Here is a 27712-nt window from a genome sequence, read left to right as displayed (position 1 = left end):
AGGGAAACTATTGGAGGCATTGATGAGTTAAGGAAGTACCTGAGAATACAGCCAGGGATAAGTGTCACTGTACACAAAATTAAACTAAAGAAATTATTTAATAGTCTAGTACAGTTCTAGCTCTGACTGGTTTGGACCTCTGTACTCCTCTCAGAGAATTATGATTCCTTTTTCAAAGTATTTATGAACCTAAGGTTTATGCTGAGGTAAACTAGGTGATTCCCCAAGAACACATGGGGAGCAAAGTTCCTGGGTATACTTTAAAAAAATCATTTAAAAGAAATCCATATTAAAGTAGTGACTCAATGTCTGCATCACATTCCCCTCCTCATGGAGCAGTAAGTTAAAACCGAACGTGCCTGTACAGTGGAGTATTCTAGAAAATGGCACCACTGGCTAGCTAGCATTCCAAACAAGAGCACTTGGGTTTGTACTTGTGATATACTGTACTAACAGTGAACTCATCTGGATTTTGTCGTAAATCCAATTTACACTATTGCTTACAAGTCCCACCTAGTAAAGACATAGAATTTTGATGTAATTGTGGGTTAATCCCAAATAAATTTACTAAGTATTTGGACGCACGTCCTACTGAATGCAGCAAAATTTACTTTGAAGTAAACATTATGCAGGATTGGAGTGTAATCCAATGCACACAAGAATCTAAAGGCACACAGGATGTCAAAGAACAAGGGAGCAACCCTTTCAAAGCAAAGGAGACATGTGCCCTGAACTTTAAAAAAAAAAAATCATGCTCCAAATTAATCCCATCCCCCTTACCAAGGTTCAGGTTAAGGCAGTGGTTCCCAAACTGGTCCACACTAATATTCAAATTTCATTGTGGTGGTCTGTGACACGTCCACATTATATATCCATATTGATTTTTAAAGCTACACTTTTATTGCTTCTTTTTACTGCATTACAATTTGAATTCTATGGAATTAAAGTTGTAATGCAATAAAATAACATAAGCAGCAAAAGCAGCAATGAAAACAATATAGAATCGTTGCAATCGAAGAAATCGTTACACTCCAATCGCTACAAAAAGCAACGTCAAACAAATTAGTTCAGTAGAACTGAAGCCAAGACTCTCGGCTACTTTCAAGTGATCCGTGAGAAACAAAAGCTTGGGAACCCCTGATCTGCCCGAATCAGAGACAGCAGCGGCACGTCAGACTTTTGGCGGGACAAAAGCGGGTTCAACCCACCCGCGCGAGACAGGCGCCAACGAATTGAAAAGAGCAGCGAGAGACCCGTACATAGCATGGGCACATGCGCAAGTCAAGGAAGATTGCCCGGGTCCAAGATGGCCGCTGCAGCGACCAGGATCACTACCATAGACAGCAAGGCGCTCTTTTTTGTCTTTTCCTTTCTCTTCCCCACCGAACGAGGGTGCTCTCTATGGTCTCCGGAGGTTTTGTAGCTCTATCTCTATGGCATCGGCTGCCGCGTCCTTGCGGTTGGCGGGCGGGGGGCGGCTTCCGTAGGCGCCCCCCCCCCCGTGTCGGCCGCGGGGCCCTGCGAGGATGCCCGTCGGCGAGTACGCTTTCGTGAGGGCCGTGGGGAAGGGCAGCTACGGGGAAGTGAGCCTGGTGAGGCACCGGCAGGACAACAAACAGGTACGGAGGGCAGCGGCGCGAGAGGAGGGCCTGCCTGCCTGCCTGCCTGCCTGCTTGGAGAGGAGGGGGTCTGAAATGGGGTCGGGCAGCCTTTGCTATGACTTTGCGAAAGCAGCGCAGGTGAACACCCAGGTGGTGTCGGGCTGCCTCGCTCTTGCCCTCCGTGCCCGCTCGCCATGCTGGCTGGACTGAGGGGAGTTGGGAGCCCAACACACCTGAAGGGCCGCAGGTTTCCCACCCGTCAGGCACTGATGGAAAAAGAATCTTTATTTGCATCAGCCACTAGCCATAGCAATAAGATGAGATAAAATAAAACGTACAGTGAAGATAGTGGTAAAAGCTTAACTATAGAAAATACATTAGATCTTATTCTAATTGCCCCCGCTAAAAAACAACAACACCTTGCAGTTTTTGCTGTCATCTTGATCTGCTGAAAGAAAGAACACGGTAGCAATGGTTGAGCGACCTGGTAGAGGGGTAATAACCTCACTCCTCAATCAGGCAATAGATAGTTGGTGAACAAGAGGGGCAGTAAGGGAGGGGAAACCCCAGTGAAGAGGGTTGTTGTGTTAGGGTGATATTGAGCGTTTGTGATTCATTATTTTGCAGGAGTTAAGCAGCTGAAAATCTGACAGTTGCATTTTGAGGGTGCTACGTTGACATTCTTTTATACTTTCATTTCCATCTTGCACCTTGTTGGTTAAGTTGCAAAAACGTCTCCTCAGCATAAGCTGCTTTTGGGGACCTTCTTGGATCTGATGATACCACAGGGCTTTATTAAATGAATGTAGCATTCATTTATAGAATCATAGAGTTGGAATAGACCACAAGGGCCATCGAGTCCAACCCCCTGCCAAGCGGAAACATATTCTAAGTCAGTTACAAAAATATATTTTTTTCCTAAAATGCCTAGCCTATGGAATAATTGCACGGATTCTAACAGTACGATCCTATGCATGTCTATTCAGAGGCAAGTCTGACTGTATTCAGTGGGGCTTCATCACAAGGGTATGAGATTTCAGCCTATGTTAGAGTCAGTGCAACTGGATTGGGACCACTGCCTTCAAGTATAACTTTGGGATCAAAGGGTACAAACATATTTTCAAACATTCTGATCCAAAACACTTTGGCCTCAATCCAGAAAATGTTAGGAGTGCTTCAAGTTATGTTGACGTTAGTTGGACAACTTAGTTGCAGTTAGCTTAAACTCCATTGATTGTAATAGTAAAAGTAATTAGATTTTCTGGACTGAGGCCAGTATGAGGATAAAGGTTCAATTAAAATTAGTTGGACTTCTACAGAGTAGACTTACATGCTGGATTTTTAAACCTACTAAATATACTTGTGATTGTTTTTAACTTCAAAACTTTTTTTTCATTTCTGCAGTATGTTATCAAAAGGCTGAACCTTAAACATGCCTCAAGTCGTGAGAGAAAATCAGCAGAACAAGAGGCCCAGCTGCTGTCTCAGCTAAAGCATCCTAATATAGTCACCTATAGGGAGTCCTGGGAAGGGGAAGATGGCCTCCTATACATTGTCATGGGCTACTGTGAAGGAGGGGACCTATATCATAAGCTGAAAGAACAGAAAGGAAAGCTTTTGCCTGAAAGTCAGGTGGTGGAATGGTTTGTTCAGATTGCTATGGCTTTGCAGGTAATAATAATAATTTTATTATTTATACCTCGCCCTTCTGGCTGGGTTTCCCCAGGCACTGTGGGTGGCTTACAGCATATCTAAAAACTTAATAAAAACATCAAGCATTAAAAGCCTCTCGATACAGGACTGCCTTCAGATCATAGCTGTCAACCTTCCCTTTTTTGCGGGAAATTCCCTTATTCCAGCGCCATTTCCCGCTGCTTCCCGCTGCTATCCTGGATTGTTAGATATCCCATAGACTGTCCCTGGGACAAGTGAGGCTGCTGATCCCTTATTTTCAAATCTGAAAGTTGACAGCTATGCTTCAGATGTCTTCAAAAAGTTGTGTAATTCTTCATCTCCTTGGCATCTGAAGAAGGGTGTCAATACCGAGAAGGCCCTCTGCCTGGTTCCCTGTAACTTTGCTTCTCACAGTGAGGGAACCAGCAGAAGACCCTCAGAGGTAACGTAACTTTGCAATGAAACAGTTGATTCTTACTTTCTCTCTTAAATTTAAATAAACCTTTCCTAGAATTTTGGCATGACTTGAACCTCTTTTAGACTGTAATCCTTTAATAAGATATAGCAACGTAGTAGGTAAATGTATTATTGCCACCTATGCATGCTTCTAATCAATCTAGAATCTATCTTTTCTAACATCCTGGCTGTTTTAGTAGTATGTGTGTAGAACAGAAAAGTGTGGAGTCTTTCAAATATTCTTGGATAGTCTTGATCCAGTTAGACCAGGCGTAGCTAACTCTTTTTTTTTGACTTGAGGTCCACATTCAGCCTTTGTCAACCCTCTGAGGGCCACAAGCCATCATTAGGTTGAGCCACCCCCAGTCACATGCACATAGTCTCTTCTCAGTTGATCCATGCAGATTAGCTGAGGAAGGAGCTTATTGTTCCCTCCCCACTCATCAAATGATGGGCCTGATGACCAGTGGGGAAGCATTTTGCCTCTACATTAGGGAGCTGAGTTGTGCAAAGGTGTTGAAACCTCTCCACCCACTTCAGTGCTGCGTCTACTTTAAATTATTTTCCAGATGTTGGACTCCCATTAACCTCAGCCAGCATGGTCAGTCATTTAGACCAGTGTTTCCCAACCTTGGGCCTCCAGCTGTTTTTGGACTACAAGTCCCATCATTCCCTCGCTAGCAAGACCAGTGGTCAAGGATGATGGGAATTGTAGTCCAAAAACAGCTGGAGGCCCAAGGTGGGGGAACACTGATCTAGACCATGCAAAAAAATTTGGCCGTGGCATCACTTTTTCTCTTTTTTTTAATAGACACATTACTGAAGGGGGTGAGAGCCACACTCACTGATGGGGATGAGAAAGAATGGGGCAATAACTCCTTCCTTATCAGACCTGCAGGGGTCAGCTGAAGAAAGAGTTGTGGTTTAAAGCATCTGGAGGCATCCAGTTGGGGAAGGCTGCTCTTCCCCCCTGAAGAACTCAAGAGTGGTGTGCACAAGAGAGTTTCTTTTTATGCATGCAGTAACTCTGTGAGGTAACCTAGGTTGTGAGTTAGAGATTTGTAAATACTGTTATGTTATTTTTCAGTATTTGCATGAAAGGCACATTCTGCACAGAGATCTCAAAACTCAGAATGTATTCCTGACACGTTCAAATATCATCAAAGTGGGAGATCTGGGAATAGCTAGAGTGTTGGAAAATCAGTATGACATGGCTAGTACTCTCATTGGCACACCTTACTACATGAGCCCTGAGCTGTTCTCTAACAAGCCTTACAATTATAAGGTAAAGTATATTGTGTGTTGTGAACTCCTTTTCCAAGCTGCAACATGGTTTTAAGTTTGCTCAGAAGTAGACCAATGAATTCAATGATGCTTGCTTCTACTTTTGGAATTGACAGCAAGCTAAGAGATGTAATTGAAAACCAACTTAGTTCTTCTATTGAGTGGCTATTAAAACCACAGGAATTCTATTTTTTTTTTTTTTTTTATAAAATTTTTATTGGGTTTTCAGATTTTAGTAAACATACAAACATAAAAAGACACAATAAAACACGTATAATTTCATAGACTTACTTTCATTCCCTTCTTTCCTTGACTTCCCCACACCCCCCTTTCCACCTTCCAATTTCCTTAATTGTCTCAGCAAATTATTTTCTCCCGTCTCTTAAATGTTATTCTTATCTTTTCTTAAAATTTGTTACTTTTTCTTGGCCCAGTTTTGCTTATCCAGCTTTATACATTAAATACTTTCTCTAGAGTCGGCCTAAATTCTCTCCCACAAATTCCCTCCTTAAAATGTTAAACCAAAAGTCATATATTCCCATTCTAAATCTCAGATATTCACTACTCTACTCTCCCCTCCCCCCTTCCCCGGTTTCCGTCCCTTCCCAAACCAATGTCCTTAAAGATAAGAAACCATTTTAGCCCGGATTTCTCACATCCGAGGCCCTTAAGCCCCAGTTGGTCTCTCTCCACCAGCTTTGTTGGCAGTCCATTTTGTTGGCCTTCTCTTCTCGAGGGGGTTCTGCCATCCACCCCTCGTATTTCCTTCTTTCCAAATCGACCAAGAGCAGTTTCTGGCCAGGATCAATCAGTCTCCCATACTCCAACCTAAAGAAGAAGTCCCAATCATAAATGTCTATTTTTTTATAATCCAGTATTCGAGTTATTCCAGGGGCTTCTTCCTTTATCTTTCTCTCCTTCTGCAGATTTGTAATCCACTGGTCATCTTCTTTACTTCCTTTGTTTCCTAAGGTTGCAGGCTCTTGGTTGGTTTTTTCCACTTGCATTTCCTCTCCTCTCTCTTCTTCTTTTTCCCCCAGCTCCAAAGTTATCTTTTCTTCTGCAGCTGCAGAGTTTTTTTCCATCCACTTTGTATCATCAGCAGAGTTGTTTAGTTCAAGATTGAAGGTCATCAATTGTTCAGTCATAAGAGTACTGTGCTCTTGTAGAGTTCCCACAAGACAAAACATTCTTTCTATCTCCGCCCATACTTTTCCTTCTGCAGCCATTGCAATGACTTTAGTTCCCTCCAGGGGGGTTTCTATCTTTTCCAACAGTCTGTTACTTTGTTGTTCACAGTCACCTTGTTTCCAATCAGTTCACTTTTAATGTAACACTTTTGATCCAAAAAGATATTATTAACACAGTTCCAATCTTTAGTCTCCCGTTTGACAGCTCTTTTGACAGCTGTCAAACTCCTTGTTCATTTTCTCGGGCTCACACACAGGGCACTTCCCGGGTCTAGGGGGGGGGGGTCAACCCAAAAAGAAAAGCCTCTGAAATTCCTCTCTCTTCCTCTCCAGCACAAATACTTCTTGATCCGATTTGTGAAAGTTGTCTATTTAAACACCAACGTCTTTTCCGACCTAGTGGTCTCTCTTTGCTTTAGATCCTTTAGTGGGGGGGGGGGAGTGTGGACTTCCTTTTTAACACGTCCCCCCAATCGTACTTAAATTCAAGAATAAAATCTTTTAGTGCCGAAATTTCCTCTACTCACGGGTTGCATTTTCCAGTCCAATTTCAGGAAGAAAGATAGCGCTCTTCGGTCCTGGCTCGCGGCTTCGCTCCGCCGAGGTAGCGATGGACTCTCAGCACCACGCCGCTCCCCAGTCCACTCCGCAGCCTTTAAAAAGGCTCTTCGCGGGTTGGGGAGGGCGCTTAAGGTGCCCACCGAGTCACGAAGTCCGCAGGCTTCCGCGCCTGCGGTTTTTAAGGGTCCCCGTGTCGCCGGCACGGCAAGACCCGTCCTCGACGGAGCCGATTCCCTCCGGAGCTCGGAGGGAATCCGCCATTACCCGTTCGCGCTATCCCGGAAGTCAAAACCACAGGAATTCTAAGTCTTCATATCTAAATTGATGAATGTGAGCTTGAATTAATGTTCAAGGTAGTACACTAATTGCCATTTATATTTGTATGAGAAATACTGTACAGTTCAGGCAAAGTGTTTAGCTGTCTAAAACTTTTACATGCCATTTAAAAAATTGCTGATGTATGCGTCATGTGTTCACAAGAATCCAGTGTCCTTTTCCAGCTAAGCAAAAGCAATTCCTTCCTCCACTATCTATTTTCTTTGATAAAACAAAGATTCCATTTGTCCATACAAAGCTGTACCTCTCTGTTAGAAGATAGCTTAGTGAAACAAATTGACCACAATCCAGAAGCCTACATGTGCTTGTGGCTCCCTTTCCAAGTTGTGAAATGACCTGCTAATGTGTTGTCTGATTCTGTTTTAAAGGACCTTTAGAACACATGTTTTTTCTGCTTTTGCTTTCAGTCTGATGTTTGGGCTTTGGGCTGTTGTGCCTATGAAATGGCCACACTGAAGCATGCCTTCAATGCTAAAGATATGAACTCCTTAGTATATCGAATTATTGAAGGAAAGGTAACATTCCTTTATCATTTTTTTTACGCTAATTGTGGGCCATTATTCATACTTGCTGAAGTATCCATATGTGCAAGAATTTCCCTGTCGCCTTGTATGTTGCAAAAAACTGCGTGTAGACTAGGTAATAGGCTATTATCTAAGGACATAATGGATATAAACTGTACTGCTGAAGAAAGGAAAATGATTTCCTTTTCAGTGTAGAATCCCTGGGATATCCTCAAGCACCACATGTGCAGTAAGTTCTCAGCATGTTTAACAAAAAAACCCTTTTGATTTAAAAACCCAGTCTTAAGTGTAAGGATAGAGTGTCTGTGTTTTCTTGTTGTTTGGTGTGTGATATGAATGCATGCTGTTGTTAAGGAAACCTGAAAATTAACGTCTTTTTAAATACACCAGTAGTGTTATGTTAACGGGTCTATTAAACTTATTCTAAGACATGCTGCGGGTGGAAGCTGTGGCTCTCTAGATATTGTTAGCCTGCAGCTCCCATCATGCTTGACTGTTGGCCATGCTGGCTGGGGTCGATGATAGTTTTCAAGAGCATCTAGAGGGCCACAGGTTCCCCATCCCTGCTTTAAAACATTAATTTAGTGGTAGTCATTCTATCAGGCTGCAGTGCAGAGAAAGAGGAGCAAAGGCACTATTGCTTCTGTTGCAATACCAGCTGCCTTTGACTGTAACTGAGGAGTCCAGCCAGCACAGTAATGATTCTGCTCACCCTCACTGCCTGTGGTACCATGAGAATGTCTGCTAAGAGCAGGAATGTTCTCAGGGAAGCTGTACAAGGAGTCTAGCTCTTGTTATTAAGCCACATTCCGTAATAATTCTTTTTCAGTGACTCGCCTAACTATTCATGTGTGACACAGATCATGTGAATAAGCAGGAAAGATTGAACCTTTTAGAACACAGATGGTTTTCTTAAGTGATGCCAGTCACCTGAGGCAACCCACATATACCAAAGTTACCTTGCTAGCATGAAAGTGATAAGCATAAGAACATAATTTTTAAGATTTTAATGATAAATAGTAATAGAAGCAATAGTCTGTGCATTAAAATGTGTCATGTCAAATTGTGGCTTAGTGAGAAGTAGCAAGTGCATAGGTCCCCAGAACAAAAATTGTAGCTGCTTCACTTGTCTCCTGGTCCTGCTGTGCTACTCTGAGCTAAGCCATAGTTTGGCTTATCATTAGGTGCATACCCAGGTTCCTGGTTTGTCTCCCTCAAACAAACTACAAGCATCAAATGTGACAAGCCAAGAGCATGGGTTTGCACATGATGCAAACCATGGCTTAGCCTGGGTAGCATGGCAGCACCAAGAGAGGAGTATAGCAACTCTGGTTTTCACGGTGGATATTCACTGGAACCATTGTAAAAACTCCCATTTACACTCTAGACCTCGCCTTCATGCTCTGCATACTATCCTAAGTGTTCAAAACTTGATCTCCACTAGGCACAACCATCCAGAAGCTTGCTTACCTGCAGTTTTGTGGTAGGAGACCAACAACACAGTTTTCTCCTAGGCTGGCTGTTTTCTCTCTCATACATACTCTGGCCATCAAATATCATTGAGGAATAATGGAGAATAGCCAGCCAGATCTGCTTTGGAAGGCTGAACGGCTGCCTTGGGCTACTCTGGTCTTTTGCCATGCAGCTCCCCAGATCTTGCATCTTGGCAGTGCATATTTCAAATGCATGTGCTCCTCCCTGCTCCAATATTTTTGTAATGTGACACACTAAAAGGTGTGGCCCACACCATGCAAAGGATAAGTGCCACATGAGCACAATAATACAGTACACTTTGTGCCCCAGTAGAGAGAGAAGTACGAAAGAGCAGCCTACAGGCAGTGACAGAAGCAGCAGTAATCCATGTGCATGTGAGAGTGAACTTTGACGTTTCCTACTCTTAAGAAACAAGTTGAATGGTTGCTACAGCCAGCTGGAGCGTTCCAGCCCTGCTTTGCAGGCTGCCTGATGCATGTGACGTGCATTTTCTGAAGAAACGCTGCCTTTTAGAAAAGCATATCCAAGGCTTGAGTTATATCTGAATGACTGATGTAATGCCATGAATGGACGTTCATCATGGGGGTTTTCCCATCATGACTTTATAGCCAGCCAAAGAAGTCCCATAAAGTTAGTTTTGCTTCTCTTAACAGCTGCCACCCATGCCAAAAGATTACAGCATGCACTTGAAAGAGCTAATAAGAACGATGCTTAGTAAAAAGCCAGAGGAGAGGCCCAGTGTGAGAAGCATCCTAAGGCAACCCTACATCAAGCACCAAATCTCTCTGTTTTTGGAAGCTACAAAGGCGTAAGAAATGTTTAAATGACAAATTACGTTGTGCAAGGAGTTCAGTGCAGTTGTTGGAATAGCTGTTTTTTTGTTGATTACTGGGTTTCTGTAATGTGTAGCACAGGGTAATGTGTAATCTGTAATATGTAGCAATGTGACTGAAATGAACAGAAATATTTATAGATGATAGATGCGTCAAAGGATATTAGAAATGACAAGCCAAATGTATTTGTGACTGGTTCTGATTGCTTCTGATAGCTGGATGTCAGGAACAAACAAGCCATGTCCTTTGATGCATGGCATCTATTTTGGCCACTGTTGGGGTGTTAGGCTGGTTGCAGTCTTGATCCAGCAAGGCAATTCTTTCATTCTTATAGGTGGGCTACCTAAAGCTTATCTACACCCATATATTGATATGGATATACAGCAAGAAGTATAGGGGTTTGTTGCATGTGTCGTTCTTTCAGAAAGTACTCTAAAAGCATACATAGGGACCAGAGGCAACCTTGATTTGTTGCAAGACAATACTTCCTCAAATCTTTTAATTCTGTAGTTTCCTTAATGTTTGCATTTCCTACCTTTGCCTTGAAGGAAAACAGCCAAAAATCATAAGAAAATGTCTGAAGTCAAACCCCAGAGCTCCTCAGGAGATGCTGAATTGAAAAATGGAAATGTAACACCCCAGAAGCTTCCTAGTGAACATTCCAGGAAATCTAAAAGGGTGAGTTAGGTTTTAGTTCTTAACTCGACTTAGAGCGCTGGATCCAGAGTTAAATGGAGACACTGCTGGATGGGATGAGTTATGGTGCAGGGGGCTGAATATAAGGGGGGCGGTACAGCTTGAAAATTGGACAAAGGCATCTTTCAGCAGCTGGAGCAGGCTCTCCTGTCGTCTTCAGGCATTTCTGAATCCAGCCATTTTGCATGGGATAAAAATAAAAAAATTGGGCTCTTGAAATTCCATTTGAGTAAAATGGTTAATGGGATTGGTATATTAATTCTGTTTTTCCCTCCCTTCATTTTAATTACAGAATGAAGAGAAATGTTTAATCCATAATAAAACCTTTCAGGTTTCTTCCTCGAACAAACTGGCACCTGAGCCTGAAAAAAGCACAAACACAAATGGGTTGAACAGCGTGGACATGTCAGTGGCAACAATGAGCAAAGTGGACATAGTTATTGTTCCGTTGGAAAAGAGGAACTCTGAAAGCAAACAGACGCTTGCAGGAACCTTCACAGGGGATAAAAAGCCCCGTAGCTCAAGTATTCCCAGTGAAGCAGAGTCTGAAATAGGAATAAACGCACCACAGTGTAAGGAAGAAAGGTTGCAGAGCATTACAAATCCATGTCTGGAAACTGTAGCTATTAAAAAGGGTGTTATTGATACCACAGCTGATGGTGATGATACCATGAAACTTCTGCAACCTGTTTCAGAGATTCCAGACACGAGTGATAAAGTAATTATTTTATCTTATAATACAGAGGAATGTAATAGAAGCTGCAAAGTTTTTGGAAATATGACCAACAACTAATGGCACTGGGTTTTTGTCGGTAATTGATCTACACTAGCTCTTTGTTTCAGATAAAGCAGCTGCAGAGCTGTGCACAGCACAAGGGTGGTTGGAGGAAGGGTGGAACTGAGGACAAAATGTTTTAGTGACCATGAATGACTTTACATTTCTGCTACAATTTATTATCATCATTTTATATACTCTTTCTCACTAATCTGATGCCCGCCCCCTTTTGAAAAGGCGATTGCTTTTTTCAAGACAGCCCCCCCACAATACAGTGCACTGTTCTGTTTATTGACATTTCATTGCCATTGTTACACACATACTTAGGCATTATTTTGAAAATGATTGAAGCCGTCAGATATACAAACCGGCTGTGTCATCAGACTTGAGGGTTCAGATCCAAGGGCTGAATGACCTTTATATTGGGCCTCAGTCCAAAGCCTTACATACAGAACTAGCTGAAAAGAGGTTGCTATGTTTAGTTTGTTATTCTTTTAGTCATGTAGGGATGTATCCAGTGCCACTATTCCAAAACTTGCTCCAGAGCGTTGGGGAACTCTCCAGGGCAGATTTTGAAGGTGCAAGGGGAGAGGAGGAAGTCCCACGTTGTAATGGAACAGCACCAGATACAACCAATCAACATGACCCAAGCTATAAACAGCTCTATTAGGTGACCATAAGGGCTTGGACATACCTCATATGGTCTTTTTTTTTACTCTTTGTCCTCCTCCCTTGAACATCAGCTCATCCCCACTTTCTGGGGTTCAAGCATGTATGGAGGGAGGAGGGAGGAGACACTTCCCCTGGAACTGGAGATCCAGAGTGACTTGTCTTGGGCCATTGGAAACAATGAAGTGAAATGGTTTATGTTGTTTGAGGATGTTTTTGCGCACCTATTTCCCTGTCTCTATACAGGGTGTCCCTATCTCATGAGACTCACTGGCGCTAATTGGAAGCAGTGTTAGAACAGAACAAGCCAGGTCCCTATCTAGCCCAGGTGGGGAAGAAGACAGAGGAGTGATATCAGTGTTTTTCCTGGGCTCACAGAAGTGACACTTGGATACCATGTAGCCAGCCACTCCTCCTACTCTTTCTATTTTACAGTAATGGGTCATTTCAAATAATTTGCTCATTTGTTTTGCTAATGTTTACACCACACTTTTAGCTAGTATCATGATTGGTAAAAGTCAATGAAAATGCAGTAAATTCTCTTTCCAGAGTCTGGATTCTACTGACAAACTTCTAGCACCATTTGTGCCTGTAGAAGTTCTGGTAAGTAGTCAAATTTTTTTGGTTCTGCAAGGCATGTGGAGTTAAACTGGTGGCTTCTTTTGGAAAATTGTTCTACAAATGAATGTAAAATGTCTGGGTGGGCTACATAAATGCTGTTTACTACATAAATGAATTGTGTAGGTTTGGTGATGAGGATGAGAAAAAGGTGATAGTTATGGGTCCCTGATAGCACTTTTCAAACATATGTATACTTTGGATTGTAAGAAGAACCCTTCCAAGTCAGGTCAGTTGCCCATCTGGTCGAGCATCCTGTTAATAATAATAATAATAATAATAATAATAATAATAATAATAATAATAATAATAATAATTTCTTATTTATACCCCGTCTATCTGGCTGAGTTTCCCCAGCCACTCTGGGCGGCTCCCAATCAGTGTTAAAAACAGTACAGCGTTACATATTAAAAACTTCCCTGAACAGGGCTGCCTTAAGATGTCTTCTGAATGTCAGGTAATTATTTATCTCTTTGACATCTGATGGGAGGGCGTTCCACAGGGCGGGCGCCACTACCGAGAAGGCCCTACTGTTCTCACAGTAGGCAACTGAATGCCTCTGGGAAGCCTGCAAGCAGGCCATGAGTGCAACAGCGCTCTCCCTTCTTGCAATTCCTAGCAACTGGTATTCAGAGATACATGCTGTATTTGGCAGTGGAGCCAGAGTATACTTGTCATAGTTAGTAGTCCTTGATAGCTGTGTCCTCACTTTGAATCTGGAAAGCATATACAAAGAATTTTGGGTTTATTCTTAGGCTGAAGCCTCCTTCAGAAGTTTGGGAGGAGCTAACAGTGCAGTTCAAAACGAAAGCGCCCCCCGTTTTCAGCCCCAGGGATCTGTTCACGAGCCTTCCCTGTCACGACAGCAACGGCAGAAGAAAAGAGAGCAATTTGAGGTATGTTCAGAGAGGGTGAAAAAGAAAACACTCCTTAATTAAAATGCAGCATCTTTTTATTTTCTATTGGCACCTCTAGATTCATTATGTTTTAAAAGAGTATGCTTTTTCAAAGGGCAAAGAGGTGTCTCAACTTTTTTAGAAGTGTTGCTATGGACAACTGGGTAACAGAATACCCATGCTGCTAATATACAATAAATAATATTATGCTTTCTGCAATGTACAGAATTAGATTGTTGGTGTACAAAAAGTGGAGCTGAACTACCTGCCTGATTATTTGTACTGACTTGGTGTTTGTAGTATAGAAGGATTGTATTGAGGTAGTATTGAAGGATGAGTGCTTTTATAGCTAACCTCTTAGCAGAAAAAATGTTTTTACATAGCTGCTTTTTCTCCCTTTAAGGATACAGGTCCTCGACCATTGCCTGCTGCTCCTGACATGAATGCAAAGACAGGAAGAGACAACACAGACAAGCAGGATGCTGCAGTTACAAGGGCTATAAACAGATCTGGAAGCACCGAAGTGGCTGTTTCTAAGGTTTGCTGCAGACACATTTCTAGCATATTAATGCTATCTGTTTTTCTTTGAAGCCTCAGATTCAGCATTGTTTCAATGCATAGACTAAAGTGTACTTACTTTGCCATCATAGATCTATAAACCTGCTTAGTACAGGGTTGGCAAACTTCTTTTATAGTAAAGAAGGTGGGGGAATTCTTTTCCTGAAAGGCTTTATCAACCTTGTAGAATAAGTCAGTGGAGAAAAGGTAGTGAACTATTGACTGTCTTGGAAACTTCAGTTTTCAGTTATGTTTTACATATCGACGGGTCAATTATGACAGACTACAAAGCCACATATCTTGGTTCTGATATCACTGTTACTTATTTTAAAGGATCGACCATTGTCGGCACGAGAGAGGAGGAGACTAAAGCAATCTCAGGAAGACATGCTTCCTTTTGGTAACTTCTTTGCCCCTTTTAAGCATATGGTGCAATTTCTTAGCTATAACACATTTTCATTGCAATCACTGCCCAAAATGTATCTTCACAAATAACAAATGGCTGTAACTGAGACAGAACACTCACCCACCAAATTTTCATGGCTGCTCAAAGTTATAAGTACGGTATGTTTTTAAAGGTAGAGAGGTCAGGTCATAACTGGCAGGGATGGGGATCAAACATCCAAATTTGCATTTGGTCAAAGGATAAATGACAGAGGTGCAGCCATGTTAGTCTGTTTGCAGCAGAAAAGGAAGGAAGAAAAGAGTCTGGTGGCATTTTTAAAAGACTAACAAATTTGTTGTGGCATGGTGGACTAGAACCACTTTGTCAGATACAGGAAGTGTATCCAAGAGTTTAGCTTCTTAAATCAGTGAATGGTGGTGATTTTGAAAGACTCTGAACTAGGCTCTGTTGCATATCATCAATATGAAATCCAGGCACATGTCTGTGAAGATCTGGGACTGTAATAATTAAGCAGGTTCAAGCTCAGAATTTAACATAACTGGCCATAACTACTCAGGTATGGAATTCCCTACCTTTTGAAGTCCAGTGGTCTACCTTGCTTGCCTCTTTTTAAAGAAATTGGCTGATTTGCTTTAAAGCCTCCCAGGTTTTCATAAGTTAACATCTTTGTGCTGTGTATTTTGCTTTCCAAGTATGCTGCTGTCTTATTTTAACTTTTTATTTTCCATTTTTGTTATAAACCACTTTGAGTGTGTTGGTGTCAGGACTGGTCGTTGTCCTCTTCAGATCACCACACAAACGCTTCTTGTTCTTTTATAAAACTTTTTATTGCGTATTAACAAAACATTCTTATAAACAGTTCTTAACTATTATTCCTCAGAGTCACTTCTTTCAGATACCTTCTGAGCTCTGCTTCTCCATGACCAGCCACTCTCAAAATGGCGAAGGCGCCTTTCCCTTCGCTTTCCCGCTCTTTTTTCTAACCTCCTGGCTAGAGCTGGCCTGTATCTCCTCTCCTCCGAATCTGAGCTAGAACTGAACCCTTGCCTTTCCTGTGAACAACCGGTCCCTCCCTGTTGTTCCTCTTGCTCCCTTCTATTAGATTCACTGCTCTCCTCCCCCCCTTGGGGAATGCTTTCTCCCTCTGATAAACTGAAAACCTCTAATTCTTCCCTGACATCACCCCCTCCCCTAAGTCCCCCTTCCTCCTCCTCGCTCTCCTCTGTTTCTGGAGGACCGAACCCTATGAACTCCTCTTCCTCGCTATCTGTCTCTTCAAAAATTTCTTGAAGATGCCAGTTCTGGGGTTTTGGCTTGTGGGGATATTTTCTATGAAATTCTCGCTGCAATTCCGGAACGTTAATTTTTTCTGCTGGTTCCCATGAGTTCTCAGACTCATCTAACCCTTTCCATGCAACCAAATACTGTAATTTCCTCCTACTTATTCTCGAGTCTAATATCTCTTCCACTTCGGTCTCTTCTTCCCCCATCATGGTGGGGAAAGGAGGTGGTTCCCTTGAGATTTGATACTTATGTGCTGGTACAAACACTGACAATAAAGATCTATGAAATACAGGGTGTATTCTCATATTTTCAGGCAAATGAAGCTTGAAAGCGACTGGGTTAATTTGAGCCTTTACTTGGAAAGGTCCCAATCTCCTTGGTTCTAGCTTTTTACACTTCCCTCGTATTGGTAGTCCCTTGGTAGACAGCCATACCCAGCTCCCTACTTGGATTTCTTCCCCAACTCGCCGGTGCCTATCTGCAGCTTTTTTGTAAGCCTCTTTAGCTTCTTCCAAATCCTCTTTCAATATCTCATGCATGCACCTCAACTCCTCTATCATTTGTTCTGCTGCTGGTACTGCTAACTGCTCCTCTTGACCTGGGAATGCCCTTGGGTGCAAGCCATAGTTTGCCACAAATGGGGCTCTGCCCGTAGACACATGCATTGCATTATTATACGCAAACTCTGCTAGACTCAACTTCTCTAACCACCCGCTCTGCTGATAACCAGCATAACACCTCAGATATTGTTGTAGTGTTGCATTCGTTCTTTCAGCTTCCCCATTGGTTTGCGGGTGTCTCGCTGACGTGAGGCTTAGCTCCACATCTAGTAACTGCATTAACCTCTTCCAAAATTGTGATGTAAATTGGGCCCCTCTATCTGAAATGATTTGTGATGGCATACCATGCAACCTAAAAATATTATCTAAAAACATCTTTGCAGTTTCCTGTGCGGTCGGAATTTTGGTACATGGTATGAAATGTGCCATCTTGGTTAGCATGTCAACCACTACAAAGATCACTGTTTGCCTGTGCGATGACGGTAGATCTGTTATAAAATCCATAGACACCACATCCCAAGGCCTTCCCGGCGTGGGCATAGGTTGCAACAACCCTGCGGGAGCTGCTCTGGGTGCCTTGGCTCGTTGACATACTTCACAACCTCTTACATATTGTGTTACTTCCTCCCTCAACTTTGGCCACCAGAACTGCCGTGTGATCTGATACAGGGTCTTTTCTCTACCAAAATGTCCTGCAGTCGGGTTATCATGATGTTGCCTCAACACTTTACCTCTTAATTCACCTGCAGGTACATACAGCACCCCTCTCCTGTACAACAATCCATCTTTTTCTTTGAAACCTTCCTCTTCCCCTTTACCTTTTCTCAGTTCCTCCATTTTCTTTTGTGCAAACTCATCTGTTACTGTCAATTGCTGGAATTCCCTGCCGTCCACTACTACGGCTGCACACCCCCACTGATCCGATCTCAGCATTTCTCGCAACTTGGGAGGTGCTTCCCCTTCCATATACTCAGGTTTGCGCGATAGCGCGTCTGCACGAATGTTTTGATGCCCAGGTATGTACTCAATCCTAAAATTAAACCCAGCAAAAAACTCTGCCCACCTAATTTGCCTTTGGTTTAGCTGTCTAGCAGTTCTCCAATACTCTAAATTCTTATGATCTGTTTGTACCACCACCTGATGTGATGCCCCTTCCAAAAAATGTCTCCACACTTTAAAGGCAGCGTGCACAGCTAAAAGTTCCTTATCAAATATGGTGTAGTTTTGTTCTGATTGATTTAATTTTCTAGAGTAGAATGCACAGGGTCTCCAGTCCCCTTCCTTGTCCTGTTGCAGCAGAATGGCCCCAATAGCCCTGTCAGAGGCATCAGTTTCTACCTTTATACGCTTACTTGGATCTAGGTGCATAAGATATTTTTCTGAAGCAAACACCACCTTTAATTTATCAAAGGCCTTCTGTGCTTCCTCAGTCCATCTGAATGGCCCCTTGCCTCTTAGACAATCAGTTAGTGGCGCTGTGATTTTGGAGTAATTACCTATGAATTTACGATAGAAATTAGCAAATCCTAAAAACCTCTGTAGATCTTTCTTAGTTTTAGGTGCCTCCCATTCCACCACTGCCTGAACTTTACTGGGGTCCATGTGCACCCCTTTGTGGGAAATGCAATATCCCAGGAACTCCACCTTTTGTGTGTGGAATTTACACTTCTCTAACTTCACATATAACCTGTTGGTCCTCAATCTCTCTAACACCTGTGTGACATGTTTTACGTGTTCCTCCATACTTTCACTATATATTAAGAGGTCATCTAAATAAGAGACACAGAACTGATCCAGTATACCTGCTAAGACGTGATTGATGAAGGTTTGAAATACCCCTGAGCCATTTTGCAAGCCAAAAGGCATTACCAAGAATTCAAATGCACCATACTTAGTACAAAAACTGGTTTTCCACTCATCCCCTTCTCTGACCCTTATCAGATTATATGCTCCTCGTAGATCAAGCTTGGTAAAGACTTTGGCTGACCTTACTCTCTCTAAGAGGTCATCTATACGTGGCAGTGGGCACACACGAGGCTTCATTTGACTGTTAAGGATTCTGAAGTCACATACTAATCTTGGTGCCCCTTCCTCACCTTTCTTTTTGACAAAAAAGACAGGAGCACCCCCAGAGGCCGTAGACTCTCTAATAAAACCTCTCTGCAAATTCTTTTGCAGGAACTCCCTCAATGCTGCAGATTCTACTTCCGACATGGCATATATCTTGCTTGGTGGCAACTGTGCCCCAGGGACTAGATCTATCTTGCAATCATAGGGCCTATGTGGTGGAAGTTTATCTGCTTCTTTTTCACAAAAAACATCCTGATAAGCCATATATTGTGATGGAATCTCACTTTCATTCCCCATCAACTTCCCTTCTACCTCTGTTCCCATTACTTCCACCGAGATTTTCCCCTTTTGCCCCAAACAATGTGTCATACAATATATTGAACCAAAAACCAAAGATCTTTGATGCCAGGCAATTACCGGATTATGACGATTGAGCCAACTCATGCCCAGCACCATTGGGTGCCCAGCTAGTTTGGTCACATGAAATGCCCTGGTCTCTGAGTGATGACCCATATCCATTCTCATTGGTGGAGTCTCATAAGTCACTTCTCCTGAAAGTAGCGGTCTGCCGTCGATTGTTTTCACTCGCAGTGGGGAACTCAAAGGTAACAAAGCGATTTTGTGTTCCTGTACCAATTTCTGGTCTATGAAATCTGCTGACGCTCCTGAGTCTAACAACGCCTCTACCTGGACGCTGTGTCCATTGGGTAGTTGTAGTTGCACCTTCACCGTTAGCCCTGGGATAGGTGGTTCCGCGTGAGAGCCTTCTATTGCTTCTCCACCCGGCTGCAAGCTCCCATTTCCAGCCGGGGACATTCGTTTCCCTGATGCAGTTCCTCTGGGCAATTGTCGTGTCTCATGTCTGCTCCAGATAGAGACTCCCATCCTTTATGATTGTGACATTGTTGTGCTAGATGCCCTGGTTTTCCACAGACAAAGCAACGCCTTGCATCTCTTCCTTTCCCTGCATTTCCTCTTACCATGGAAGAGGTAGTAACTGGGAGGGGTCTGGCTGCTCCTAATTCCATGGGCTCTGGCCGCTCTCGTCCTGTCACGTTGCCCGCTCTGCTCTCTGTACTTTCGATATTATTTTCCCGCCACCGTGGTCTCCATTGTTCCTTCTTTTCACTAGCCCTCCGTTCCACGCGTAGGCTCAATTGCAGGCACGTTCGGACCAGAGAGTCCAAGGAACTAGGTTCTGGCATTTGGGCCAATTGGTCTAAAATCTCATTATTCAGTCCTTCCCTAAAAAGGGCTGCAACTGTTGGGGAATTCAGATCCCATTTTAATTTCTGCACCAGCAAACTAAAGTTGGACCAATAAACTCCCACAGTGTCTTTTCCTTGTCTCATTCTCAACAGCTGCCTAGCTGTGGTTGTTTCATGCGCAGGGTCTAAGAAAATTGTGTCTAGATACTGCAGAAAAATTTGTAGATTTCCTAGGGCGACATCCCTCCGAGATATGAGGGGTATAACACAGTCCTTAGCCCTCCCTTCCAAGAAATTAATCACATAAGCAACCTTCTCTTGCTCAGATTGAAATTCTTTATCCTTTATCTCAATTATGTAAGAAATTTCTGTCTTGAAAGCCATGTATTCAGAGCTTTCTCCCTTGAAGCTACGCGGACGTACAGTAAATGTTTTACTCACTCTATCTCCACACGTCGATTGCAGCATGGTTCTATGTTCTCCCAGTGCTGCCGATAGTACGTCGACTTGACTTTTCAACTGTAAGTTCTGTTGCCATAAGTCCTGTAATGTTAGCTGGAGCGCGGGGGTTTCTCCTTGCCCAACTGGCGCCACAGCTCCATCCATTTTGGTTTCTCCTTCTTTACTTATAGTGAAGAGGCGCAGAGCAGAAGGTATTCTGTCAGGACTGGTCGTTGTCCTCTTCAGATCACCACACAAACGCTTCTTGTTCTTTTATAAAACTTTTTATTGCGTATTAACAAAACATTCTTATAAACAGTTCTTAACTATTATTCCTCAGAGTCACTTCTTTCAGATACCTTCTGAGCTCTGCTTCTCCATGACCAGCCACTCTCAAAATGGCGAAGGCGCCTTTCCCTTCGCTTTCCCGCTCTTTTTTCTAACCTCCTGGCTAGAGCTGGCCTGTATCTCCTCTCCTCCGAATCTGAGCTAGAACTGAACCCTTGCCTTTCCTGTGAACAACCGGTCCCTCCCTGTTGTTCCTCTTGCTCCCTTCTATTAGATTCACTGCTCTCCTCCCCCCCTTGGGGAATGCTTTCTCCCTCTGATAAACTGAAAACCTCTAATTCTTCCCTGACAGTTGGTAGAGATAGCATGTGAATGAATGTGAACAATCAAAATAAGAGTAGATTCTAAATGCTTTTAATTTACCCCTTTTCAGGGCCTGCTGCAAGAAGAGCTTCTCACAGTGCAGCCACAGAAACAAAAGTTTCAGAAGATGATCATGTCCAAATTGCTCACTTTTCATCAGATCTTGCAATCTGTGAGGTAAGCAGAAATCATGCATTTGCAACATTCAAAGTTGCTGGCTTTCAAAGTTGTCACTCACATGCTTCACAGCACTATAATGTCCTTCCACACGGAGGTATTTCCAGACAGACTGGATTGCATTAGAAAGCATTTCATGCTAGGAATGTTGAATTCTATTGCCATTGACTGCTGTCAAACTCACTTTTAAAAACCTGTGCAAAACAACCTTATCCTGAAAAATACACTAGATGATTTGGCACATGCGACTTGTGACACAGTTTGGCCCAATCGGTGTTGGAAAAGTCAATGCAACTCAAAGAAGAAACCTTGCTCTTGTAGCAGTAGCATCTACAAAAATGAGAAGCCTTTTCCATTATCACAATGATTTTGTGCACCTGCTTTGAAAAGCTTTCCACAAATGTATATTGTTATTAGCATCTAAATAGGTTCCAAGCCAGTGTTACTTTACGGAATATGGCAAGAATTGTATACACACCTCCTGAAATCAATGCCCTTTTGCAAGAAGAGATATTGGGGGACTGTGCTACTGTTTTGTCTATAGTTTCTTGTGCTTGAAATACATGTTTTGCCTTCAACAGACAAAGAGCTTAATTGGTTGCTCTACTGAAGATGAACTAAGCTCTTCCACCAGCTCCACAGAGAGATCAGATGGAGACAGTAAAGAAGGGTAAGGCTTCTCCCTTAACTGTAGGCATTCAGTGTATTTGTGGCAGTTTGTATTTCTCAGTGCCGAAAATATTGATCTGATGTGTAGAGATCTTTCCTATTCTAATTAATTCAAGAGGGTTCTGAAAACTTCTCTGTGTAAAAGAAACAAGCAGAAGTTCATGTTTGGGTTATACCTTCACAGAAACTGAGTACAGCTGGCTTAAACTAGTTTATCTCTTTCTGTCAGGGTCATGCTGACTATCATAATAGGCCAGAAGGAGCCTGGATTTTCACTTTCTCTATCTCTTTTCCTTCTGGTGTGGCCATAGTATGCTTAGTGTTAAGGTTTAGACCAGGCATCCTCATCCTCAGCCCTCCAGATGTTTTTTGGCCTACAACTCCCATGATCCCTAGCTAGCAGGACAAGTGGTCAGGGATGATGGGAACTGTGGTCTCAAAACATCTGGAGGGCCGAAGTTGAGGAAGCCTGGTTTAGACTTCTTATAAGTTATTGTAAGTTTAAATTAAGTCTGCTGCAACTAGATTTCTTATGGACAGTGCAAATCCTGAATGTATTGGACTATGCACATTTGCCTTCAATAGCAGTAAAGCTCTGCTGGATGAAATACAATTGCCTCTGGTCTATTTTTTGGGAATCTTGCAAAGTGTTTAAGTTGTTGCTCTGCTAACTATACATTGGAAGCTACTCTGGATCAATATTGAGTAGAATTTCATGGCAATTTGTGCATCTGCGTACCACAGCCACACAGATGGCAGATCATCCTGCCCTTCAAGACACAGGGAAATGTTTCTCTGAATTAGCTTCAGGAAGCATTAAAGATTCTTCAATATAAAATGGTTTTTAAAAAAGATTTTTAGATCATTCTTTAAAGGGAAGTCTTCTTTCTGCACATAACTGTTAGTCTCTTTCTGCATAATTCTTTAAATAAGAATTCCAATGCTTATCACACAGCTCCTGATCATGCACGTCATGGTTTTACAAGGACTGACCCACTTCTTGCAGCCATTCACCTACTTCTCAAAAAATGCTTTTGAACACATTTCAAGTGTTGTTTTTTTAAACAAAAAGACAAAAAAGTTGTACAATATAAGTGAGATACATACATTAAAGAAAATACATGCCCTGATTTAATAGCATAATTTTGCGTATTGCTAGTCAAATTAAGACCCTTCTTGCCAATGTACATTCTTCTGCTGATTAATTTTAAAAAATTGGTATTAAAATGTTTTTGAGATTATTATTTTTATTATAACACAATCTGCCTTGGTAATCTTTGCCTTAAACACAACCCTCTTAATCCTGGGAAAACCCTTTCCCCAGTATGACACTCCATCAAACGCATCGCTGGGATCTAAGGATTAGACAGCTCAAACTGGTGTTATTAAAGCAGTTGTGAATTTCCTGATTTAAATCTCATCTTCCCTATAAAGTCATTAGGCAGCCTTAAGCAAGTCATTCTTTCCTCTTTGCTGCCCACACTCCCTATCCCCTTATCTGCTTTTCCCTACATCTGCTATATTGTTTGACCTTTATATAAGGTTGCAAGCATTACTAGCAGTGTATGTGAAGTGCTTTGAACTTTAAAAAAGCATTAGAGAAATGTTAAGTAGTACTTCCTCAGTCAGAAAAAAACAGCCTTTCACAAAGGCTATCATAGTTCATGCAAGCCAAATCTATTTTCACAGAAATAATGTTCTGGTACATTCCATTTATTCCGTATCCTTTTTCTTTCCATGTCCTACTTAACTGTTACACTCTCTCTGCATCTAGGCTTACTGAGCAAATAATTTCCCATGGGTTTGACACACTCTGCATTTCTGCAGATATCCTCTCTTTAAGATACTGGCCCCATTTACATGCCACAGTAAAACCAGGGGTGGGAACACTTTGCGGCTTGAGGGCCATATGCCATTGGTGGCTGGGACCTGAGGCAAAAGTGTGCAGAGCAGCAAGTGTGCAGCAAGCCAAAGGGAAGATAGCTCCCATTTCGCTCCTCCTTATATGAGCAACAAAGTATGACTTCGCGTTATGTCTAAACTGGAGCCAAGGCTTGCACTTGGCTTCCCAACTGTTGTTTGGTTGAGTTAAATAACCCGTTTGCATTTCTTAGTGCAGAAAGTTTTGCTCTGATGTGTAGAGATCTTTCCTATTCTAATTAACAGCTGCCCTGTGTGAAAGAAACTTCATGATGTTTGGGTTATTCCTTCAGAGCAGCTGAGTACAGCTGGCTTAAACTGGGTCTGTTATCTCTTCTTTAAGGTCATGCTGACTATAATAAGAGGCCAGAAGGAGCCCTTCTCTCTCTCACTTTCTCTATCTCGTTTTCTTCTTGTGTGGTGTTCTGTACATAGTATGTTTAGTGTTAAGGTTTAGACTTATAAGTTATTGTAAGTTTAAGTTAAGTCTGCTGCAGCTGGATTTCTTATGGACAGTGCCAATCCAGAATGTATTGGATTAGTGATCATTATGCTCATTTGCTTTCAGTAGCAGTAAAGCTCTGCTGGATGAAATGTAATTGCCTTTGGTCTGTTTTCTGGAAATTCTGCAACATGTTTAAATTTTTACTCTGCTAACTATACGTTGGAGTTCTGCTCTGGATCAATACTGAGTAGAATTTCAATGACAGATTCCACTTCAGATGTAATGCTAAGCCAATGATCAGGCTGTGTTGTTCCTGCTCACCGGGGGTGGGGTGAGGGACTGGTATCCTCAAAGTTTGATGTGGGCTTCTTAAAGGAGGGGCTTTCTAAGGTGGGGAGAAGAAATAAGGACAAATTAAGGAAAAAGGAGGACGACCAGAATAGAAACAGATCAAGGAAACAAGCAACCTATAAGAATTGTCCATTACAATAACCTAATACCCCATCAGTATTAAAGAGTTCTTTGTGTAGCCTTAAACCCACTGTAAGTTCCCATAAATTGTGCATTAAAAACTTAAGATTTGTATACCTTTTGCAGAAAAACAAATGAGATGCATGACTTGGTGCAGCTAATGACCCAAACGCTAAAAATGGATAATAAAGAAAATTGTTCACAATCTGCAATACTAGCTCCCGAATCGCAGTTCCGGCTTAATAGGAAATACAAAGACACCCTTAAATTACATGGAAAAGCATCAGAAGAACCAGATGAATTCCAGTTGCAGGAGTTTCCTTCAGGTCTGTATCATGTTTGAAAGGAATCATTCCCAGATTAGGTATTCTGCTGTACCATTGAATTGCAGGAACATTATTTCAATTAAAAATGTTTGCTTATAAAGAGGAGAAATAGGGCTGTTTGCTCCACCTCTTCTGTCTAGAAGTGCACAATTGAGTTCTCTAATCCATCCCCTTATTTTAAATGGCAAAAAGCTATGCCCTCTTTAGCAAGACTATAAACTCCAAGCCTCATTTGAGAATAGGGTACTGATGCTGGACTGGGAAAAGTTGTTTGTATAGTGAAGCAGGAAATTTGAAATTTGAAGTCTGGGAAGTCCTTCAGATGGATATTTGTTTGCACCAGAATAAAAGGAAAAGTGTTTCACCAGGACTCCTACAATTACAATTTAGATTTCTGGCAACTAAAACAAAATAATAAACAGAGAATTAAGGATATCTAATATGTTTCTGCTTATTATTTTAGATGTTCTCTCTGGTCATGAAAAGGTTAGGAGATTGGTAGAGATCTTAAGAGCAGATGTGGTTCAAGGACTTGGAGTGAAGCTTCTAGAGAAGGTGTATGATGTCATGGATGAGGAAGATGAACAGAAAAGAGAAGTATGTCTTTCATATTGCACACTTGGCAACTCTCTTCAACACTGTTTTTTTCTCGTCTAGCATTTAAAACAGCTAGTCCAGGTATTTCCCAATAACCACCATATATTTCCTTGCACAACTCCAAATAATGTACTATTTTGAAAACAAGCCTGTTTGTCCTACAATTCTTATGCAGATCAACTCCTAATCCAGATAACATTATTAAATTCCAGTGATTGAAATTAATGGACACAGTGTAATCTTATTTCCTCTTACCATTTACGGTAACTCAATGGAGCTTCCTTCTGAATAAACTGCAAATTAATAGCGACAGAGTCCTATTTATTGCAAAGGGGCTTTTGCAGATAACCTCTGGAACAGGCTTCACTCTCTGCCACCATTTTAAAGTTTGAATACTTTCCATCTATGTGCACTTCAGAGAAGTGCCACTACTTGAAATTAGATGCTATACATAAACCAATGTAATTAAACATGTTTAACTTCACTGTAACTGATGGACTAAAGTACCCATAGCTAACTGAATGTCAAACATGAATTGACTGTTACTCTAAATTTGTGCAATTTCCAAAAGTTCACTTTGGGATGTTCTGCCTAACTATCTGATCCTGTTTCAGTGTTAGGAATTCCTGAACCTATGGATATCAATGTTTAGGAAGTAATTTAACTTTACATAAGACTGTAGCCTGAATATTTCACACTAGAATCATTTGTGTTTTGAATTACAACACAGAAAAGCCTTTTTATTTTTTCCCTACCCTGAACAGCTGCATTTGCGGAAGCTCATGGGAGAAAAGTATACTTCTTACAGTATAAAGGCCCGCCATTTAAAATTCTTGGAAGAAAATGTGAAGCTTTGACAGAAACCTCAATTCAGCTATTTCTTTATGAAGAAAAGAGCAAGACTTTATTCAACAATTTTTACCCCAGTGGATTTTTATTTTCCTGTACACAACTGATTTGTGGGGTACAATTTTTACTTTACTGATTTGTTACCTGCTGTAGAGCTTGTTTAGCTTTACAAATAGCAACATGTTTCTTCCAGGTAAGTGAGTAACAGCGTTTAGGGATTTTTTTATACAGGTAGTACATCTTAATATTTTCAGTTTTTTACATATTAAATTATTACTATAAATATCAAACATCATCAATGATGTTTTTTAAGGTTGCAATCCTGCCGAATCACAAATAGCCATCCCCACTGATTTGACCAGGTCTTGCATGTCGTTAATCCCGGCTTTCGATGCTAGTGTAGTAAGATTAGGAAAATGCCAAAAATGTTTAGTCAACACCAGAGTAAGCCTGTTGTATCCCATACTTTGAATAAGCCATCTAAGGAACAGGTTCTTTATATGTAGATACTGGAAGCATTTACTATTGTTGCAACCGTAATTATTAAAATTCAGATTAAAAACAAACACCCAGCTTTTGTAGCTACAATATTTTCTATGCACTCTAAGCAAAATGTCCTTAAAAATGGCCTCTTTGCTCGTTTTTAGTGCTCAACTGCAGTGAGTTAGGATTTTCATTTGAAAGAATAGGGCCAAGAAAGAGAAGACTCTTGCTGCTTTTCACATTTTTATCTATGAGAGGAACATAGGAAGCTGCTTTATACAGAGTCAGACCATTGGTCCATCTAGCTCAGTATCGGCTACACTGGCTGGCAGTGGCTCTCCAGCATTTCAGGCAGGAAGTCTCACCCAGCCCTATCTGGAGATGCTAGGGAATGAACCTAGGACCTTCTGCTTGAAAGACAAGTGCTACCACTGAGCTCCAGGCCTTCCTCAAGGATGTTGTATGATGGGCTATACTCAAGAGATTTGCCCACCAAGGGGGATAGGCATAAGAAGACTTCTCCACCACCTCCTTTCCCTGGTAGGTCACAAAAGAATTTCCTGACAAAAGATGACTTTGCCCAATTTTCTGTGATCTGCCCCTTCCCCACCCCATTCAAACTTTCTTTAGGGACCGGCCCCACCCTTCATTTTATGTGGGCAGATTTCTGGATACAACCCAATTTAGACTGGTATAAGCAAGCTTCTAAGTTGCAGAGAACTCAAGTAGAATGAATTGCCATAAAATGTCCTACAACTGATGAAACCCAGGAATTCTGATGAAGTCTAGGAAGCTATCTGGTTGATCCACTGCCCCGCTTGCTTTTTGCTGCAACAGCATAAATTGGGTCTTACAAAATGATAATCTCCCTTGGGACCAACAAGACAGAAAATAACCCTTTCCTGCTACTGTATTGTTGCTTTATGTGTGAATGTTTAACTTTAAAAAAGTGAGGCTAACTTTTGGTAAAATAAAGTACTTTTATCAAAA

General features: G+C 41.8%; 1 protein-coding gene across 4 annotated transcripts; it reads left to right on the top strand.

The window, feature by feature from the left end:
* Nucleotides 1–1283: 1283 nt before the first annotated feature.
* Nucleotides 1284–27712, top strand: NEK4 (NIMA related kinase 4). 4 transcript variants are annotated; one of them, XM_083488870.1, is made up of 17 exons: nt 1478–1619; nt 3006–3272; nt 4819–5016; nt 7510–7617; nt 7817–7855; nt 9774–9928; nt 10502–10631; nt 10942–11367; nt 12643–12696; nt 13467–13607; nt 14011–14145; nt 14499–14565; nt 20856–20962; nt 21544–21632; nt 24594–24793; nt 25257–25390; nt 26155–27712. In XM_083488870.1, exons 1-17 carry the CDS (start codon nt 1527–1529, stop codon nt 26245–26247), a joined length of 2436 nt encoding a protein of 811 aa, XP_083344996.1. In that variant the 5' UTR covers nt 1478–1526; the 3' UTR covers nt 26248–27712. The 4 variants fall into 4 exon arrangements, with proteins under 4 accessions (XP_083344998.1, XP_083344999.1, XP_083344997.1 ...); XM_083488872.1 differs by lacking the exon at nt 12643–12696 and having other exon boundaries at nt 1284–1619; XM_083488871.1 differs by lacking the exon at nt 7817–7855 and having other exon boundaries at nt 1286–1619.

Source organism: Podarcis liolepis (genome assembly GCF_965112155.1).
Source record: "Podarcis liolepis genome assembly, chromosome: 2".
Classification (NCBI taxonomy): domain Eukaryota; kingdom Metazoa; phylum Chordata; class Lepidosauria; order Squamata; family Lacertidae; genus Podarcis; species Podarcis liolepis.
The sequence above is the reverse complement of the archived record's forward strand: the minus strand, read 5'-3'. Positions and strand labels throughout refer to the sequence as shown.